At 45.9% G+C, this 20762-nt stretch overlaps 1 protein-coding gene across 8 annotated transcripts in view; it reads right to left on the minus strand.

The window, feature by feature from the left end:
- Window positions 1-20762, minus strand: part of CREB5 (cAMP responsive element binding protein 5) — a 400548-nt gene that overhangs the window by 123513 nt on the left and 256273 nt on the right. Inside the window, exon 1 of one of the 8 annotated variants that reach the window (XM_040472375.1) lies at window positions 4994-5131. The exons of the other annotated variants lie outside the window; for them this stretch is intronic. Within the exon in view, the coding sequence (XP_040328309.1) occupies window positions 4994-5040 (47 nt within the window). The 5' untranslated portion in view covers window positions 5041-5131. Of the gene's footprint in view, window positions 1-4993; window positions 5132-20762 lie in introns of those variants that run through there. 8 annotated transcript variants of the gene reach the window in all.

A 20762-nucleotide genomic window follows, 5' to 3' on the forward strand; every position in this document is an offset into this window, starting at 1 on the left:
CTGAGCCGAATTTGGATGCTTACCCCACTGAGCCACCCAGGGACCCCGCTTCTTTTTTTGTTTTTGTTTTAAGTGCAGTTCCAGATTTGACGATCCCACTTTCTATCAGGCACATGACAGTGCTCATTCTCTCTCATCAGTCCATACTAATCTCTGCCTCTTAATGACCTTCCTGACCAACAGTTAACTAAATAAAATGCGAGAAGACATTTTTATCACACAACTTGAAGCGGCCTGGGGCCCGTTTCCCAGCATAGACTCGGGGATCCTCGAATGGAGCCCCGGAGGTAACGTTTTGAGCCCCATTACCGCTACATGATTCCACGAACCTCGCCATCACAGTACTTTTCCACTTGCCACCTTTGAAATCCCCTTCTCTTGGGTCCCCAAACACCATTTGACCACCAGAGAAGACACATGAGGGGAGGCAGCAAGCTTAAGCAGCCTCGCCCAACTCTCAAGATACACATTGCGCCCATACGGCACTCAGGTCTAAACCCCGTATTCAAGCCAGGAATGGAATCCAGTTCTCAGGAGCGAAATCACTCACCTCCATTACACTTCATTTCCCATTCACAAAGCCACAGCTGAGCATGAATGAGGACGTAAGTCTTCTCCCCAACCTCCCCCGTTTTCATCTCTCCCTCCACTCGGGGTGCTGGCAATTTGTCAGTCCTCACCTCGCTTTAATGCGAATGGTGCCTTTGCTTCTCTCGTACCTGATATGATCTCAGACCTGCTTGCTTTTCTGGATAAAAAGGAGCATAAGGGAAGACAGGCAAGCGAAGGAAGAAGGCTGAGTGATGTGTGAACAAGCGGCCCAGTTAGAGTCTGAAGTTGGTTACCTGCACAGAGCCTTCTCCCAGCGAAGCCTTTACGGCTATTCTCATTGTAGTAGGAGCTAAGACCTGACTTCCTGTGATCCCACTGCACGCTGTGAGTGAGATCTTAAAAGAGATCTCCACCCCTCCCAACTCCCATGGTAGGCATGGTTACCCTCATTTTACACAGAAGATAGAAACTATGGCACAGTGAGGTTTTAAGTGGCTTGCCAAAGTCACACAACTGGTAAGTGGAAAAGTGACTTGAACACAGGCACCTTTTGACCCCAAAGGCCGTGCTCTTTTCAGGAAACCCTACACTATTTCTCTGATCAATAGATGCTTGACCCCTGGTGCCAGAGATGTATCCAGCAGGGCAAAGATGAGAGGGCAAGAGGAAGAATGCGGCGTTTAGCACTGGCTGTGGTTAAGCTCAGGCATGGACAGTTGGCATTTCTCAGCTCCGTGCCTGCATACCGAGGGAACACGTCTGTGCCTCTTCTGTTGTGCCATCAGAGCCTTGCCTTGCCTCCCCCTTCACCTGCTAACATGTGAGGCATGGTCCCAGGGACCCCTATGGAGAGCAAAGGGGCCATTCAGGCCATGCCCCAAAAGAAGGTGAAACATAGACAATGTCACCAAGAGTCCCCACTGACAAGTGCTGACCCGAGGCCCCCAACAGTCGTGATGGTGGTGGAAAGTCTGCCAGTGATGATGAGATAGACCTAGTGTGGCGTGAACTCAAGGGGTCAGAGCTTGTCTGGCCCTCAGTTTGCACACCGATAAAAACAACACACACGTAAACAAATAAAGCCAGAAAAACTGAGTAAGGGCCGTGGATCACAGCAATGTCCATGTTCTGGCTGTGATATCCACTATCGTTTTGTAAGATGTCACCGCTGGGGGCAACCGGCTAAAGGTGCGTGGGATCACTACTACTTCTCACAAATGCACACAAGTCAACAGTTCTCTCAATAAAAATGCCAATTACAAAAACAATACTCAAACCAAAAACTTCAAACAAAACAATCTCCAGACAGTGGAGCTGACAATTCTCTGATTCTTACCCTTTTGGGCCACCCTGGGGATCAAGTGAGACAATATTCCTCTGGCCCAAGAGCATGGCTGGGCTCACGCTCCTTGCCCTGCCTCCCTGTCAGTTGTAAGCAGGACATTTCTGATTATGGGTGAACAACTCAGAGCCAAGTCAACAGAGATTGTAATGCTCTAAAAAAAGAAATCATGCCCTCTTTATTCCTGAAGAGTCTCAAGCACACATTTGGCACTCATCAAACTTTGCACAATGACTAATAACCTTCACCGGTGGTTTCGTTTCAGCTCCGGATAATTCTTCCCCCCAGATAGGCATAGTTGTGGCCCTTTTCCCTATGCACAATTAAGTCTGGTCCAGAAATACTTTACAATAAGGCCACGGCCCTGGAATTTGGCTGAAGAATGGGGATATTGTTTGGGAAAATCATCTTTCTAAGAAGCACAAAAGTTTTGCCTTTCATATTCTCTGAAGTTTTAAAATGTAGCCTGCAATCTCAACTAAAAACTTGAGTTTGCATTAAAATGACTGAACCTGGGGAGCCTGGATAGCTCAGTCGGTTAAGCGTCTGACATTTGATTTCAGCTCAGGTCATGATCTCACAGTTCATGAGATCAAGCCCCCCACCTCCATTGGGCTCTGGGCTGACAGCACAGAACCTGCTTGGGATTCTCTCTCTCTCTCTCTCTCTCTCTCTCTCTCTCTCTCTCTCTCTCTCTCCCTGCCCCTCTGCCCGCTCCTTCTCTCTCTCTCTCTCTCTCAAAATAAATAAGACTTAAAAAAATGTTTTTAAATAAAATTACCGAAACATATCAAAGAGTCATGTAATCTTTTGGGGGGAATAAATTCATTACAAATACTGTTCTGTATCACTATGAGTGAATGAAACATACATGTCTGCTGCACTTTCAGCATCATTTTATGCATCTGGGAAACTTGGGGAAACTTGCAGGATCAGTGAATTCTCCCTCGCTATTCTGCCACTCTTTCTGACAGACTCACCTACATAATCATCTCTCTTTGAGGACCCCTTGCAGGTAGCATCTGAAAACCTAGGCTTTCACAAGAGGAATCATCATGCCAAAAAGCAAAAACAAAAAATGATCTTCAAAGTGGAGAAAGACATGTTTCTCCTCACCCTCCTCCATTCATTGAAGGCACGAATGCATCTTGAATTCAAATGTACTTTCCTCTGAAAGGCTATGCCAAATACCTTTTAGCAAAACTTTTACAGACCACGGACACAGACACAGACACAGAACTTTCCAGCTGGAAGGGACTTCAGAGACCATCTCAGATTGGTTCCACACGTGGGGGAGGGGCTTGCAGCCCACCTTGTCTGCTCCCTCATTTCAAAATGAAGCCCAGATGCTTTAAGTGATTTGCTCAAGGTCATCAGGATTTGCACTCAGGCCTCTTGACCTCCACCACTCCATGCTGTTGCTTCCAAAAATTACCTCTACCTTCCCTGCCCCTTCCATCACTGCCCAAAAAAGGAGAGAGGGAAGAAGATCCTTAAAAAGTCACGATCAATTATATGCAAAACATGCAGTCAACAAATAAACGTAAACACCTCTCTGATACATGCCCCAGGCCTCATTATGCATCTCACTGTATGATGATCACAGTGAAATGAGCAAAGAGAAGTTTTGGAGTAGCCAGGAGTCAGGACTGCTCTCAGGGGGGCCGGGTCTCTAGTTGTAGAGGGCTTCAGTTGGTAACTATATAATGATGCCGGATGGTTTCAGAAAGTTCTCAGCCTGAGCAGTGCAACACAGCATTAAATATATTTTATGACACACACAGAAATGTGGTAGTAATTTTCAAAATATAAGTCTCTCTCTCTGGGTACACAAGATCCTGGAAGCATTAAGAACAGCATCGTCTGCCCTTCTCTCCATTTATTTAGTGTTAATTCCTGACTCGCCAACATTAACTGGCTGGGTCCAGACAAATCAATCAGGAAGTTTTCATCATCTCTCCCACAACCCCGGCATATCACCTTAAAATCAATTCAAGAACGCAGAAGTCCCAGCGATAGCGCTGGCTTAAGTTGTCACATAAAACAACAGAAAGTTAAAATCCTCAGGCAAAGGCGCGGGCACTGTTCACAGGAGCTGAAATAATGGGCAAAAGGCGGCCGCTACCTCGGCCGTTCGGCATCTATTCCTGTAAAAGCCTACAGTCTATCCTTAATAATAAATGCAATAGCACACCACACCGAATCCTTTTCCAGGCATTTGCAATTCACCAGTTACACTCAGAAAGCACCCCCCCCACGCCGTCACTTCACTTCGACCTTCTAAAAAGACAACCGTTTTGAGCCATTTAAGAAACACACACACACAGAGAGAGAGAGAGAGAGAGAGAGAGAGAGAGAGAGAAAGAGAGAGAGAGAGAGAGAGAGGGAGAATATCCTGGTGGAAAATAATACACAGCTGTGATAATATCATGTTTTTTTAAATACCATAATATAGTTTTACTTTTAATAATAAAAGATAAAAAAGGGGCGTCTGTGAATAATTAGAGATTGCAGTCTGAAGCTAGTTACAGTCACTGCAATTGATAATAAACTGAAAACCCCTTGAGAGCAGGTAAATGCTTTGCATCCCTGACCCCCTTGCTCTCACATTACTTAACTACCCTGCGGTTCTTGCATTACATCACCATTGAAGCGATTGGTTCCTGCATTTTAACTCTCTCCCTGTCTCCTCCGATTAGGAGCGACACCGCCGCAAAGAAACTTCGCCCGAGTTTGCTCTTTCTCGCTTCGCTTTTTATTTGTGGCCTCTTTGCTCCTGTCGCTCTGGCTTGCTCTGCCTTTTTTTTTTTTTTTTTTTTTTTGCCCAACCCCGTCCTCGGTTCAACTCATTCAGGTCGCTGTGCTAGAACAAAAACTCTTATCAAAGTGAAAAGAAATGCCTCTTCGGGACACGAAGAGGAGCGGAGGGGCTGGGGAAAGAGGAGAAGGAAGAAGAGGAGAAACAAAGACGGGCAGAAAGGGGAGAAGGGGAAGAAAAAGGAGAGAAGGAGGGGGAACGAAGACTGGAGAAAAGAAGGTGGTAGGGGCAAAAAAAATTCTATAAAATCGGGAAAAAAGAAAATAAAATTAAAAACAAACCTCATGGACATCACTGAGGCTGAAATCCCTCCTGAGGTGCAGAACATGAGAGCTCTGGAATGAGTGTGTGTAGAATTTGAGCCAAAGCTTAACTAGCCTGAGTGAGTCATATCCTTCCCACTTGATTCCAGGCCAAGCGATGATGTAATGCGCTGGCCCTTCTCTTGCGCCTAGCTCTGGCTCTCTCCCTCCGGCTCGCTCACTTGCTCGCTCTTTCTCCTGGGCTCGCCCTCCTCCCCCTTCTCCTTTTTAGCTCAGTGCTGGTGAAGTCACCATTTAAATCTGGCAGAACTGAAGCAAAAACTTCAATGTAACCAAAACAGCCCCAGGCCGAGTTCCAGACTCAGGGAGCCTTCGTGGTGCAATTGCCCTTAGAAACGAGTAAACAGAGGGGGAAACAGTGCCGCCTGGGGAGGGCCCAACAGCTGCCTCGTACTCAGAGAGGGACCAGGGGTTCTGTGGTCCACTGGTTCCGATTTAAACACAATATGCTGGTTACAAAAAAAAAAAAAAAGAAAAAAAAAAGAAAAAAAAAGGCCCCGAGTTTGGAAACAGGAGTGGAGACACCAGCAGAGGTGGAGTCCCAGTGGGTGAACCAGCAGGTTGGAAGGACAGGGCTTGACCAACCAAGACAGGTCCCCAGCCCAAGCCTTCCTTCAGGTGGCACGGTTTCCACTGCTCAAGGCTCCTTTTTTTTTTTTTTTTTCCTGGAGCTGGATGGGATTTTCTGTCACTGGATGCCAACCACCGGCCCTCCAGAGATTTCTCACATCTGACCTCCCTGTCAGCAAGGGCAGCCCCACTTTGGGGCCAAACACGCGCCTGCGTCTGAAGCCATCAAGAACTGGGAAATCATAGTGGCTTCTCCCCCCGCCTGTGCTGGGCAGAAGGGAAAAGGCCCCCCTCCCTGGTCGCAAAACACAAAGCTTGTCTTTCTGAGATTAGCACCCCACTCTCAGGTGAGCTGTCCAAGGAAGAGGGAATTAAAACACGTCCATCCTCAAAATGAAAGACAAGCTATCCGTTCCTCTACCTGTTGGGGGTGGGGTGGGATGGAGGGGGGGGACCAGTGCAGGTGGGGCTGTCTGTGAGTTTAAAAGGATACAGGGAGAACAAACAGTATGTGTGTCTCTCCTTTAATTACAGAGTGAGGATAAACCAGCCTGGGGTGGTGGTGGGGGTGGGGTGGGGTGGGGGGAGTCAAACATCACTTCACTAACAGCAGTGAAGCCCTTTTAACTGCAGATTCTATCCTTCACTTCACACTTCTGCCCAGGACTTTACCTAGAACAGTCCAGAGACTCGCTGCTTTGTTAGCACAACTTTTTCACCCTACCTTCTCTCCCTTCAATCTTCCTCTCACCCTTCAATGCCTCCTTAAAAAAAGGGAGAAAAAAAAATGTGATTTTGAAAAAATGGGAAGTTCACTAGAATTTTTTTTAAATACCACAAAAGCAGAAGAAAGGCGTGGGGTTGCAAGGTTTGTTTTTTTTTTTTTTTGGTTTGGGGGTTGTGTTTTTTGTTTTTTGTTTTTTGTTTTTTTTTTTTTTTTTTTCAAAAATAATCATAGCTTTTGCCAGAGTCTATTGCCTCTCATTGGTTTTGTGACCCATGAACTGAATAGGTGCTACAAACATTTGTATGGTCTCCTGTTGCCAAGCGGAGAGGATCCCAACTCCTAAACTCCGCAGTTCAGAGAAATCTCTCCGTTTATTAAAGATCTCTGCTGCTGGGGACAGGGCTGTTAATCTGAGTCCCTTGGAATTTAAATCACAGCTTCAGGGAATATTGCCGCACTCAGGGCGAAGAGTTAAAAAGCAAGGTTTGCCCAGCCGTCTGCCTGACCCTGGGGGCTGGGGTGGGGAAGAGCTTTCTCCAGCCGTCTGCCTGGAGCATGACATCCCCAATTGATGCTGATGCCACAGTTGCTGCTGTGACACCTTTATCAAGGCAGGCAGCTCTGAATTAAAGGTGATCAGCCGTAATTACAGCTGGCGCCACTGAAGCCTGTGGCCTGACAGCGGCAAATGTGGTTGTTATAAAGTTTGGTCCACCATGTCAGTGGCCTGTATAACTCATTTACGTCTGACTCGCCAAGCAGCTCTTGATTTTTCTTCTGATGCAGGGAATAAATAAAACAAACTCTTCAATCACTCCTACGAGCCTTTCTTTCCACTTCGAGGTAGGTTGACAAGATTTTATATAAACTACCGTCTCCCTTTCACAGGAGCCATTGACCATGATGGTTAATATAAAGCTAAGGAGTCTGCTTTTGCCTTCTCCGCTCTCTGCAACACCCTCCCCCGCCCCATCCTCACCTTAGCTTTCGTATTTAAATGTTTTCTTTACGTTATTATTTGAGGCACCTCAAAATGGATATGCGGTAGAAGTTTTCCAAACTGCCATCTTCCTGTAACCTCAATGGGAAAATGCTCTGTCTAGGATCTTTCTTAGACAACATCATGGGGGGCAGGGTGAAGCTGCTAGAAAGAGGGTCCCTGTCCTTTTTTTTTTTTTTTTTTTCCAGTGAAATAGGTAAAAGGGACCCTGCGCTCTAGGTAAAGATGATATAAAGGGATTACATTTTCTGTGTAAGTAACAAAGGGAATGACAGCTTTGGCCAAAGCCGGGCACAGACTTCTGAAACACAGCATCTTCGCTTCTGCCAAGAGGAGGAAGGGGCTGGCTGGGAGGTTCCAAGACGGTGAGTGTGCCTCTGATCAGTGAGTGGTGCGACCAAGGGGTTCAGAGCTTCTATAACCCAGCCAGACTCTGAGAGCCCTGTACCTGACGACGATGCCTCTACAGCAATAAGGTGCCAGGACACAATGGCATTCCAATAAAACTTCGCTGGAGTGCTGGCCTGAGCTGCAAACAGTTTCAGAGTTCAAAGGGGTCTGAGTATTTACATTTGCACTTGCCGGTCCAAACGTAAGTACCCGGCCCTGCCATTCCAAATCAGGCATGTTCACTGGCTGCTGGGTTTCTCCCCACTTGAAAAGAAACCCTTCTTTCCCATTTTCCTTCCTGTGAGCAGCTAATGATAGAGAATATCCTGTTCCCAAAAGGAAATTCCCCCCAACTCCAGAGCTTCCTTTTTCACCCATCTGGCCCTCTCGTTGACTCTCCCTCCCCCCCCCCCCCCCCCCCGCCGCCCCTGCAGCCCCCTCCATGTCCTAGCCACTCTCCCGAAGAAGGAGGACTTTGCAGATAGGACTTGTGAGATGCTGTAATTCCAGCGGGAGCCTTCTTGAAAGTAGCTCCCGGCCAGCAGGCTCGGCCTCCAGATTAGCTGGCTTGCTCAGGAATGCTTGCAACACCCTCCTTTCCTTGTCATCCTTGGGGAGAGGGTGGTGGGTACCGCGCAGCTGTTCTGTGTAACTCACTCCCATACTCCCAGCTCCTGATGAAATGTTCGGCTCCAAAGAAGTAGAAGCCTCTGAGATCTGAGCTCAGGGTTCAGAATGCATTTGGACCATCTCCAAAACAACCCCACTAGAAAAGGCGCAGCTTGGATGGCAGGACTGAAGGGCGCAAGGGCCGACTAAAGTAAACTGTGTGCCTGGGTGAATTTCTGAGCTCAAACGCCTGAAAACACACAGCAAATATAAGAAACGATAGAGATCCTTCCTAGAGAGAGCTGACTTTTTCTTTTTTTTTCTCTCTTATAGGTTTGAATTCATTCTCCTTAAGGAAAGGCATATCATCTTCTTTCAGACGTTGTTTTTAAAATTTGACCCATGATTCCTTCGGTCCCAGGGGAGTTTGAGGGGCCAGATAATTTCAGAGTTAAATAAGCTGTAATGACTATCACATGTACCCAGCCATAAACCTAGTATTAAAAATTATTCAGAAAAAAGTGGCATCTCTTCCTTTTTTAATTTACAATAACCATCCAGGTGGTTTTCTAAGGCCTCCTTTGCAAATTGCTTCCAGCGAACCTTCCGGTCACAGACCACTGCACACCCACGTGGTGTCATTCAGCATTCCCTTCAACTTGGGTGTCCCGTGTTTTCACAGTGGACAGAGGCTGAGGGGCTGTCTGGGTGAACCTGTGAAGCATGCATCCTAACTCTGTGCTAGCTGGATCGGCTGGTTTAGATGGCTGGGCCTGCTAAGCCAGCTCCTAGCACTCCCTGGAAGAAAAAGAGACTGGGCCACCCTTGGTTACTTTTGTCTTGTACCTACTGCAACCCCTGCAACCCAGGCCTGGCACCAAGTCCTCTCAGGCAAGTTGCTGCCCTTTGCTGAGGCCAGACCTACTTGTAAAGTTCTGAAGTGGCAATGTTAAATGTGGCTCGGACAAAGGAATGCATTTCTAATGGTGGAGGCATCAGGAACTTAGGGGTGGGTATGGAGAGATTATGAGAGCCCTTCGATCAGCTCTAAAATATTATCACTGATGCTGCCTACTCATAGCAGTTTCCCCTAACTTCTCCATCTTTAAAACGTATATGTCATTTAAAAAAAACCCAACAGGGGCGCCTGGGTGGCTCAGTCGGTTAGGCGGCCGACTTCGGCTCAGGTCGTGATCTCGCGGTCCGTAAGTTCAAGCCCCGCGTCGGGCTCTGTGCTGACAGCTCAGAGCCTGGAGCCTGTTTCGGATTCTGTGTCTCCCTGTCTCTGACCCTCCCCCATTCATGCTCTGTCTCTCTCTGTCTCAAAAATAAATAAAAGTTAAAAAAAAATAAAATAAAAAAATAAAAAACCCCAACAGTATATGTCATTTGTATCATTCAAACTTACCACAGCGTCTGAAAGGCCATTGATGCCCAATGAATATTTGTTGAATAAATGAATGGTGAATGAATGAATATGCTCCTCGGCTCAGGCATTACTTTCTCCACGAACACCTTGCCAGACTATCACGCTGGGGTAGGACTGTCCGTTTCTCTAGTTTCCCATGGCATCCTGGACGATATTCTATTCCAGCAACAAGCCAGTTATGGAAAGTACCTATTTCCATGCCTGTCTTCCTCACGAGACACTAGCTTCTTCAGGGCAGGAACTGGCCTTACCCATCCCAGCATCCCGAGCACCTAGCAAGTGCCTGACTCACACATAGTAGGTCCTCAAGAAATGTGACTGGCCTAGGAGTGTGTTGGCAGCATAGGCTGTTCTGTCTTCCCTGAATATCTCCCCTCCCCCAAAGTCCTCTTTCCCTTTTGCATCCTTAGATCTTTTTCTGTGGCTTCCTGGAGATCTGGAAACTGGAAAACCTAGAATCATAAGAAAAATCCTAGGAAATGTTCTGGTTGCCTTTCTCTATCCCTGCACTATGCCATTCCTTCTTGAAGGGCCTAGATCCTTTTTGCTCCCCTTTTCCTGGATCCACATGGCCACGATGCCAGAATGGGTACCCTGAAGTTTTGTATCGGAGCAGCTGACGCTATGACTGTTTTCTCCAGTTTCTTACGTGAAGCATCCAGGGGAACTGAAACTTCAGGTAAGGGGACCGAATATTCTCCCAGAGGTCAGGGCACTGAAGTGCCCTCAGGAAAGGGAGACTTCCACCAGGACTCATTCATCTCCAAAGCAATGGTGGTGTCGGCTCTAACCAGCAGTCCCTACAAGTCAAGGCACACACCAAAGAGTGGCGGAGGACAGGAGGTCAGAAATTTGTAGGTAAAGGTATAGACAGGATCAGAGCCTGCCGGTGTTGCCACACTGCAGTGAATTCATGTTGGGTGTTGAGTGCGGCTGGGATACGGCACATAATAGCAGACCGGGACTGGCTGAGGAGCAGTCCCGCTTGGGAGACGTGGACCAGCAAAGGAAGTGACAGAAAGAGGCCTCTACCACGGGCTCTGTGGATAACCTTGGTTCAGAAAGGTAATCTACCAAATTCCCCCCAGTCCCTTGGACAAGGTGTGGTGACCGGGCCAGTGTAGGGTGAAGCTGGTACGGTGCACAGGGTTCAGAATTTAAGGAGGTGCTTCCTCTTGGGGCTGTGCACGTGCGGGTCAGCATTACGACCCTTGCTCAGATGCTGAGCTGTAGGGGCCCCACTTGCCTCTCCTCGTCTGGGCCCCAGGGGTAAAATTTACTACTCTGCGTCCTTCCTGAGCATCAGGAGGACTAGGGAAATGATAAGTGTGGGGGGACTCTAGGTCTATCTGGCCAGCTGTGGGGAAGACAGGTGGTGCCTGCAACGGACTGGGCTTTTCCTTGGAAGTGTCACCTGTCGCCAGTCTTTCCTTCTCAATGTCCTGTCCTTTAGCTTGCTGTCCTATTCTTCCCCCACTCTATTTGTTTTCTGCGTGAAACGTGAAGATTACGACTTTCTCTATCCATTCTGTTAGAATTTATGGACATGGATACATTTTTCCTCGTTCTGTAGCTATCATATATGTCTTACTGACATATGCATACGTGCATATGAATACATGAGTGTAGACACATGAGTATACACACTTCTATATTATACATACATGCATGGATACATACATAGAAACTCACATACATGTGAATATATGCATACATATTATTCATCAGTAGCCAACATTCATGGAGCACATTCTGTGCCGTGCATTGTTAGATGTCCCACAGACGTGAGTTCTTTTCATCCTCTCCATACCCACTATGCACTATGAAGTAGGCACTCCCATTATCCCCATATTAGGAAGAAACTGACTCAGGATTTAGTAACCTGTCTACAAACCCCAGTGGAGCTGAGAATTAAGCTAAAAGTTGCCTGATGCCAAAGTCAGGGATGTGACTGTGACCCCTCAGTGCACGAACACCTTCCACGACCCAGATGTTCCTCGTGAGCTGGCTAATCCGTGTGGGCAGAAGGAAGCAGCGTGCTGGGTCCTGGTGATCAGGATGGGAAAAGCGGGGGGAGGGGGGGGGAGGTCTTTCCAGCTTCAGGATTCTGATCAGAGAGATTTACCGAAGGAGGAGGCCTGGAGTAGAGGCAGAGAAGAACGAAGCATTTTTATGGCATAACCTCAAAGAGTTAGAAATGCAGGTGGTCACCCCTCTCGGGTGAGAGGATGGTGTTGCCTGCCTCTCACCAATCACCTGGGCTCCAGCACCTTCGTGAAATCTCATCAGGGGCCATGCTGAACTCACGCCGCAAAGTGAATACCTGTTGGTCTCGCAGCAACCGCACGCTGCTGGCGGCCAGGGTCCTTGCTTCTTGGTGGGTCTCCTCATTTCACGTGGGGGAAACCGTGTGCCTGCCACAACCCGAGCCTCTTTGGCCGAGTATTCACATCTGGAAAAGCAGTCCATGGGGACTTTCACACTCAGTGAACAACGGTATTCCCTTGCATATTATAAATTCAAAGTATTGGAGTGTCTTCATTCTGAATATCTGCCCCCAAATACTCTGCAGTTGCACAAAAGGGCTTTCTGAAAAAAAATTATACTTGTTTGGATGATACCCCTGAAAATACACTCTACTGGTGATTTTCATTATTAGACATCTTTAAATAAATTTTCAAAAAAAAACCCTACAAAAGTAAGAATGAATTTGAAGAGGTTTTGAGCATATTAAAAATAAAAGGGAAGGCTTAAAGTCAGGAGTTGTATTTGCGGTTGCGTTTTTCTTCCCAGAGACTCCTGCTGCAGGGCTCTGTGTGTATTTAGTAACTGACCTCCCGGTCCTCTGAGCAGAGAGGCTCCCCAGCACTGATTTACTCGGAGGGTTTGCAAGGAGTGCAAGCCCTCCGACATTTGTGCCCGGAGGGGATAAGAAGAATTTTTTTTTGAACCCCAAGCATGAAGCTCTTGGGCCTTCCAAATGAAATTATCTATGTTTTTATGAACAGAGCCCCTGAGTTACAAAGTTGGTTTTGATAAGAGGGAATAAATGAAAGAGAAAACTGCTGACGTTATATTTTGGTTTCCAAGCCCACGTCCAGGTTCTATGGCTCCTCATAGGCTCAGGCACGACCGCGGGGTCTGTCCTGACACCAGACTCTCAAGTAGAGAAGTGCAGTCAGTCTTGCCGTGTGCTGAAATTCAGCTTTAAACTTTAAGAGAAGGATCACAGGACACTTTCATACACACTGGTATAGGTGTCTGTCTTTCTAGAAGTATTGTACTGTGGGATTCATAAATAGCTTGGTCTTGTCCTCTCCGTTCCTATGAGAGGAAAACTGAATATTATGATGTCCAAACGGTCTTTACGTTTGGGAGTAAAAGAGCCAAACCTTCTCATTCTTCATAAACTTCAGAATTCCTCTGACATTAATAGAAATGGGAAGGAATGTGAGATCCAGGCACCATCTGGGCCAATGGGAGTGCCCAATTCCTTTTGCTTAGTCCTCACCCAAACTGGAAAGCAAGCTTTTAAGCCAGTGTTGGAGCATATCTTTCTTGGGCAACAAGCCTCCTTGAGATGCTAACGAAAACTGCGAACTCTCCATTTAACCGTGGAGCCCAGGTTTAAAGTCCCCAAGAAAACAAAGCATGCTGTCTTTGTACGCAATTTCAAGCGAGGCTCTTTTACAGGTCAAGAAAAGCAGGCGCAGGCAGCGAAATCTCGATGCTTTGCAAGGCTGACCCTGGTCCTGGCACTATAATCTGCTGACCTAGGTCGTTTTTCTAGCTCACTGGTTCTCAGATTTGCTGGACCTCAGAATCTCTGGAGAACAGATTACAATGCGGATTTCCAGGTGCTACCTCAAAGATTGTAACCGTCAAGGAGGACCCCAAGTATATGCATTTTAAAGCAAAACACTCTTGAGAGTTTGATGCTAGTGATCCATGGACCACGCTTCGCGAAAGACTGAATTCTAGCTGGTCATCCTGTGGTCACAGAAATTTTACAAACAAATGAATTAATAGGTAAAAGAAAACACAAATAAATATGGGTATATTTTCCCTATAATTCAGGCTATAAAGGGGCTGCGGTCCTCTTTCACATCTTATTTTTTAAGGTAAAAAGCATAGTAATCTGCTCTAAAATCATCAGGCCTATAAAAATCGGCTATGGTGGCTTTTCCAAAACAGGATGCCTCCGATGGATGGAAATAAAACACATATTCACAGCGACATAACACCGTTTAAACGGTCTATGGGATTATGGTCCCAGAACCCCTGATAAGATTAGAGTTTCCTGACCTGTAGCTGGTTTTAGCAAGGCATTTCTCTCCTATGTTTACTATCAATGCTTCCAGATGTTTACTTTGCAATATTCCCAGTCTCCTGATGTGACAATCACAGGGAGGGTGCTTTGGGGAAGGGAAAGAAATATCAGTAGTCGCTGAAGAGTGCGTTGCAGGGTACAAGCCCACCACACCTTTGGCGTAACTGGGTTATCTTCTAGAATTTTAGTTGAACATCCAAGAGTCGTGTCGGTTCTGTGTACTACAGAATGGTGCGGAATTCTGCACAGGGTCCCCTTCTCAAGGGTTCTTTACCCCTCCCTTTCTCCAAAGGATGTTTTAAAGTTTTTCAGAAGTCTTCTATTTTTATCCTTGTCAAGTGCCAGGAGCACTTGAGACGCGAAAGTGCCAGTCCCTCCTCAGACGCAAAAATTCGAATGATGGATGAAGGGGAATGAGGATCATGACCTGTGAGTCATCAAGGACTGCATCCAGTGCTAAGTAGGAATTAAGTGTCTGAATTACAATGATAGTCCTTGTATAATTTGTTTGACCAACTCTCTGTCATATCAATACGGTCACGGTGGCACCGAAGCAACTATTAAAACAGACACCACACCCAATTCCAAGGAACAGACAAAAGAAAAAACCTTGGTAGGTGCTGAATGTCTGGGAAAATAATGCTTCCAAGGAGGTATGGAGGTTCCAGGACACCAAGGGCAGTGAACATGAAAAATAATGACAGAGACGACAAGACGAAAGAGGACACTTAGGCGTTTCTTTGGTCACTTACGACCCTCTAAGCCAGAGGCCGTCGCGCCCATTTCATTCTGATACTTGGTGAAATTTTACACCCATTGACTCAGAGAAGCTTTGTGTTGGTAGAAGAGGAAAGCCTCCAAGTTTGGGGAACAAAGGGATATTGGTCATTGTTCATGATTCTCATCTTTGAATAAAAGAATCTTGGGGTACTAATCCTCTTGAAAGTTCTGGATATTTTCAGAAATAAATAATCTATAGTTGCCAGCAAATTGCCCTTTCCATTCGGTTTAAAAAAAAAATGTCCTTCTTGCTGACCTCTCATAGTTGAACCCACTGTCTTCTTCGTCTCAAATCCGAGATGCTGCTGGGTGCGTGAGTGTACGTATACCTTCTCCAAACCGAAACAGTCTCCATGATGCATGGTGTTGTAAGGTGGCACAATTCCACAGGGTCAGATGGTTTTGAGCCTAGAAGGCCTCATAACTTAGTCTGGGCCAGCTCCGTTTTAATCTGTCAGAGTTTCTGGTATTTTAACAAAGGCTATATGGCGTTACCCGGTATCTCGACCTGGCCAAACCACAGCAAAACTGGGACCCTTTGGTTTCTATCTTGTTTCCCCTTTCAACACCTCTCTTTGCATTTCCCGATGCCCTTTTGTTCTTTACGGGCTTCCACTCATCTTACAAAAGATTTTAGCTGATAAAGGCAAATGTGCTCCATTGTATATGCTGACGACTCAAGGAAATGCAAAATCATAAGTTATGGTGGCACTGGAGACACCAGGCGAGAAGATGGGAGGGGACTGTCTTGGTATAAGGATGCTGCTGACTCTTTGGTTTCATGGGTCCGAGCCCCGCGTTGGGCTCTGCTCTTGCAGTGCAGAACCTGCTTAGGATTCTCTCTCCATCTCTCTCTGCCCCCCCCGACTTGCACGGTCTTTGTCTCTCTCAGAATAAACAAAAAAACTTAAAAATATATATATATATATGTGTGTGTGTGTGTGTGTGTGTGTGTGTATTAAATAAAAAAAATTATAGATGGTGAAAATGGCTCCAAAGAAAATATAACATGGTGATGAGAAGGGATGTTGGTATGGTGAAGTCTTTTAGGTAAGGTGTTCAGGGAAGTCCTCTCTAAAGGGATGGCATTTTGCCTGAGAATTGAATACTGAAATATGGAGGTGTGGGTGTGGATACGGAGGAAGAGGTGTACAGACAGAACAACCTGGATAACTGCCGAGGCGGGAAAAGACTTGGGGTGTTCCCTACTCAGAAAGGAGGCCGTTACCGGGAAGAGGAAAGGGGAAAGAGAAAACCTGGAAGAAGTAGGGAGGGGTCTTGCTGGCCACAACAGCGTTTCTATTTCATTTTAAGGCAGAGAAAAGCCATTGGGAAGTCTAAAGGAAGGACTGACATGGCATTAATTTTAAAGAAATGGCATTAATTGCTACATGGAAAATGGATTGTCAGAGAGTAAGAATTCAAGTTTGGGGAATAGTGAAGAGATTTTGCAATTGTCTGGGCCAGTGGTGATGAAGGCTGGCACCAGGCTGACAGCAGACAACACGGTGGAGGAGGACAGAACTAGGAGAGATTGAGGGACAGCCAGTAGCTCTACCTGAGTTGGCCACAGGAGCACGGAAGACGAGGAATGTGGGATGACTGTATTTTCAATCCCATCAAATGAGTAAATGCTGTTGCTATTAACCGTGATGAAGAAGCCTGGTATTGCATACAGCTCGAGAAGGGTCAAGAGTTTTGCTTTGCACAGGTTAAATTTGAGGTATCTAGTGACACACAGATGGAGAAATCAGGAAGGCAAAGAGGTGGGACTGTCTGAGCTCAGCAGGCGGTCAGGAGTGAAGATGTCCCTTGGGAATCAGTTCTGATTGACTGTCTTTAAAGCCACAGACTGGGTGAGTCTCAGAGCTGAGTCATGCGGGACAGTCTTACAGTAAGTGCTGGGCAGAGGAGGGGTAGCTGGTGAGGTGGGAGAAAAAAGCAGGAAGAAGGCAGTGGAGATTCCTGGAAGTCAGTGTAAGTACAACAGTCACTTCAGAGGACCAAGAACTACACGTTTGCTAAAAATCACCTAATCAGGGTTCTGGCTGTGTTCTGCCTAGAAAAAGATTAGAAGGCAACACAGAGAGTCAGCTGAATGAGAGAATAGTTCCTCTTATACCCTACTACCTTCCTGCTAACACTCCTCTTTCTTCCCTCTAGTTGTAAATACCAAGACAGAAATTATTGTAATGCAGAACATTGGAAGATTTTACTTGCCAGCAACAAAAGATAAGGAGTTTCAGGAAAAATTCTATCTGGGGCCAAACTCTTTTTTTTGTTTATTTATTTATTTTGGGGGGAGAGGGGCAGAGAGAGAGAGAGAGAGAGAGAGAGAGAGAGAGAGAGGGAGAGAGAGAGGGAGAGAGAGGGAGAGGGAGAGAGAGAATCCCAAGCAGGCTCTGCACTGTCAGCACAGAGCCTGATGCAGGGCTCAATCCCATGAACCCTGAGACCATGACCTGAGCTGAAATCAAGAGTTGGACGCTACACCAACTGGGCCATCCAGATTTTGGGGGCCACAATCTTTTAGGTACTCTCTGCCTGGATACCTTTGCCTCTTACAGTCGCTATTCATGGGGGACTTGAAACACGGTTCTAACACCCAGATAAATATATGCAGTTTTTATTAGCAAGAGATAACCTTCTTGTCAACAAGGGGTTCTGCTTTATTCATTACCAATTTTGAGATTTAGCAGAAATGATACAATTGAAATTACCCGTGGACCTTAGATGGAAACCTTCTTTTGTCTCAGAGGCCAGGGAGAAGACGAAAAAGAAAATTCAGAAACATATTTTTAAACAATAAACTTGACTAATGTATGTGATTTAAATTTTTTTTTTCAACGTTTATTTATTTGTGGGACAGAGAGAGACAGAGCATGAACGGGGGAGGGGCAGAGAGAGAGGGAGACACAGAATCTGAAACAGGCTCCAGGCTCTGAGCCATCAGCCCAGAGCCCGACGCGGGGCTCGAACTCACGGACCGCGAGATCGTGACCTGGCTGAAGTCGGACGCTTAACCGACTGCGCCACCCAGGCGCCCCTAATGTATGTGATTTTAATAGCTCGAGGGCTTTTCTCACTTTCAGATTGGAATGTGGGCTGCTCAGTAGGTTGTAAGAGCTGCTTTCCAATAGCCACTGTCGAGAGAGCACAGGTATCGGGGGACAGGCTTAAAATGGGAGGTCCTTTTGGAATGTGTGATGATATCGATTATATTGGGCCCAGGAGGCCCTGGATTCGAGAGGGGGCGGAGGGGGGAGAGACAGAGAAAGACTTGAGAAATTTACCACTCAAATTTCAAAACCTTAATAACGTATTTTAAAATGTAAAAGTCAAATTGTGGGTGTTTTTACGAGGATCCTTATATTCCGGGTAAATCCAAATCTCCCTACAAAGCAGTGGCATTGGCTCTACATAAATCTGTCCCTTCCCTGAAGATGACCTATACTGACTTCTAAAGAGCAATGGGGGAAATCATGGGGGTGCAGGTAACCGCACAGTCTGTGACCCCAAGCGCTGCAATCATTATTTTAAGTTTGGAGGGACCGCAGAAAAATTCACCCCAGGAGTCTGATGCCCAAGTCTGAGTTCCCTTTATTGCAGCCCCGGGAGGCCTGGGTTGCGGGGAGGTTCTCCTTGATTTAATTCCCTGAATTTGTTCTTGGCTTTGGGCTCTTGGGAGTGGCAGTTGTGCCCTGAACAAGGTCAGTCGAGGGGCACTGGAAATGGCCCATGGAAACAACAGCTGGGGTCCAGGGCATGTCCCCTTAACTGAGTCAAGATGGCCAGACTCTGTCGATCAGAATTTGTCAGAGCCTATTTCATACTCCATTATTAAATGCCCTGATGTTTTTGTAACCAAATAAATGCATTATGAACAGGACCCTTTTCCTGCAGTTCTCTACAACATCCTGGATCTGTTCTTAGGAGTGGATAAAAAGCAGTAGTGACTGTGGCCACAATAATGCCAATTTATACGTGCCGTAAAGCAATCTGTTACCTCATTTGATCCCCCCACAACTTTTCCCAAGGAGAAAGCTGAGGTCAGAAAGGTATAATAACTTGGTCAAGAACACAGAGTTCACTAGATCCCAGGTCTTCTGAGTCTTAGTCTGGTGTTCTTTCTATCACATAACTTTTCTTCTTGTTGGGTCTCCTGGATGCATGTTGTTTTATTTTGGAAGGTGATTTTTGTATTTGGTTGGCTGGGGTGGTTGGAACTCCTCCTTTTTTTTTTTTTTTTTTTTTTTTGTTTAACTGTAGTAAAATGTACATAACATAAAATTTACAATTTTAACCTTTTTCAAATGTACAGTTCAGTGGTATAGGTGAACTTTTGAGGTAGGAAAGAACAAAGAAGTGTAAGAAGAAGTATTATAAAAATAAAAGTTAATAGGTCCTTACTAAATGCCGAGCAATGTGCAAAGAGTTAACCTTCAATATCTCACTAAATTCTAAAAGCAAATCTGGCTGCAATTCTTATCCTTTTTTTTCCTACAGATGAAGAAACACAAGTTCAGAGAGGTTAAGTAATTTGTCCAAGGTCACACAGCTGGCCCTGGCCTTCAAGTCACACACCCAGGCAGTTGATTGACGCATTCACACTCTAATGCATCACACCTTGTTGCTTTTCCTTGGGGGCTGCTGTTAAACAAAACAAAGAAGAACTGAAAGGCCCAATTCTTCTTTCTTGGCTTCTCTGCCTGGTTTGAACCCTCACATGTTGGTTGGCAACAGAGCAACCCAAGCGCTACCAGAATTTGAGAAGTACTTGAGACAGGAAAAAAGGCCAAAAGTCTCTTGCTTCTCCTCTGACAATCTGAACAATCAGGATCACTCTTTTCTAGTTGAAGCTAGCAACATCAAAGACTGGCCCAGGGTATCCAAATTATGCTTATGCTAAAGCAAACTGTAAGAGAACCTCATGTTTTTTGAGAAGAGATGATGGAAAAGCAGGAAACGTGTTTCTAAATAGGAAGTGTCTGAATTCATTTCGCAATAAATGTCACTAAGTAACTCAAGCGATCTGGTACACACTTTTGGATAACAGGTTATCCAAAACGGGTTACAGGAAATGTAGTTATAACTTCATCCAAAAAAGCAGGCTTCTTATGGACTGGTGGAAAAAATACACACACACACCATAAAAATACGTACACACTTGTGTATTTCTATACCAGTGAACTTCTGCTATTTTGACTCATACTGATGTGTATCCTCAGGTTTTTATACAGCACGTGGGAGATACAGAGAATTAAAAAGAAACTTTGGACAATCACCTCATAAAAGCTGCATGTGTCTTCGTGCCCTACTCTTTGTATACAAGTAAGCATTCATGGATGAAACACATTTATATTATTTTTGGATAAACCGTCAGCTTCTCTTAGTCTGCATTCATCACCGCAGAAAATATTTCCAATGACAGACACACAGCAGCACTTAGAATCCCAGAATCAGGCAGACAGTCTTAATGGACAGATAACACTTAAAATCACCTATTAAAAGCCAATGAACTCAAACACTCTTCAATAGATGTGCCGAATGGTCTTAAACACATTTTGCTTTCTTCTTCTTTTTTTTTAAAGTTTTATCTATTTACTTTGAGAGAGAGTGCACGCACAGGCCCTAGTAGGCAAAGGGCAGACAGAGAGGGAGAGACAATCCCAAGCAGGCTCCCCACTGCCAGTGCAGGGCCCGACACGGGGCTCCTTGAGATCATGACTGAGCTGAAATCAAGAGTGGGATACTCAACCGACTGAGCCACCCAGGCGCCCCCAAAACATTTTACTGACTATCGCACGTGGCAGGGAACACTCACGATGCCATCAAGAGGATGGCGGATGGGGGGAGAACTGGTACAAAGAGCATGAGAAGAAGACCCAGGGA

This window comes from Herpailurus yagouaroundi, unplaced genomic scaffold, assembly GCF_014898765.1.
Source record: "Herpailurus yagouaroundi ecotype Mexico unplaced genomic scaffold, PumYag 100, whole genome shotgun sequence".
Classification (NCBI taxonomy): Eukaryota; Metazoa; Chordata; class Mammalia; order Carnivora; family Felidae; genus Herpailurus; species Herpailurus yagouaroundi.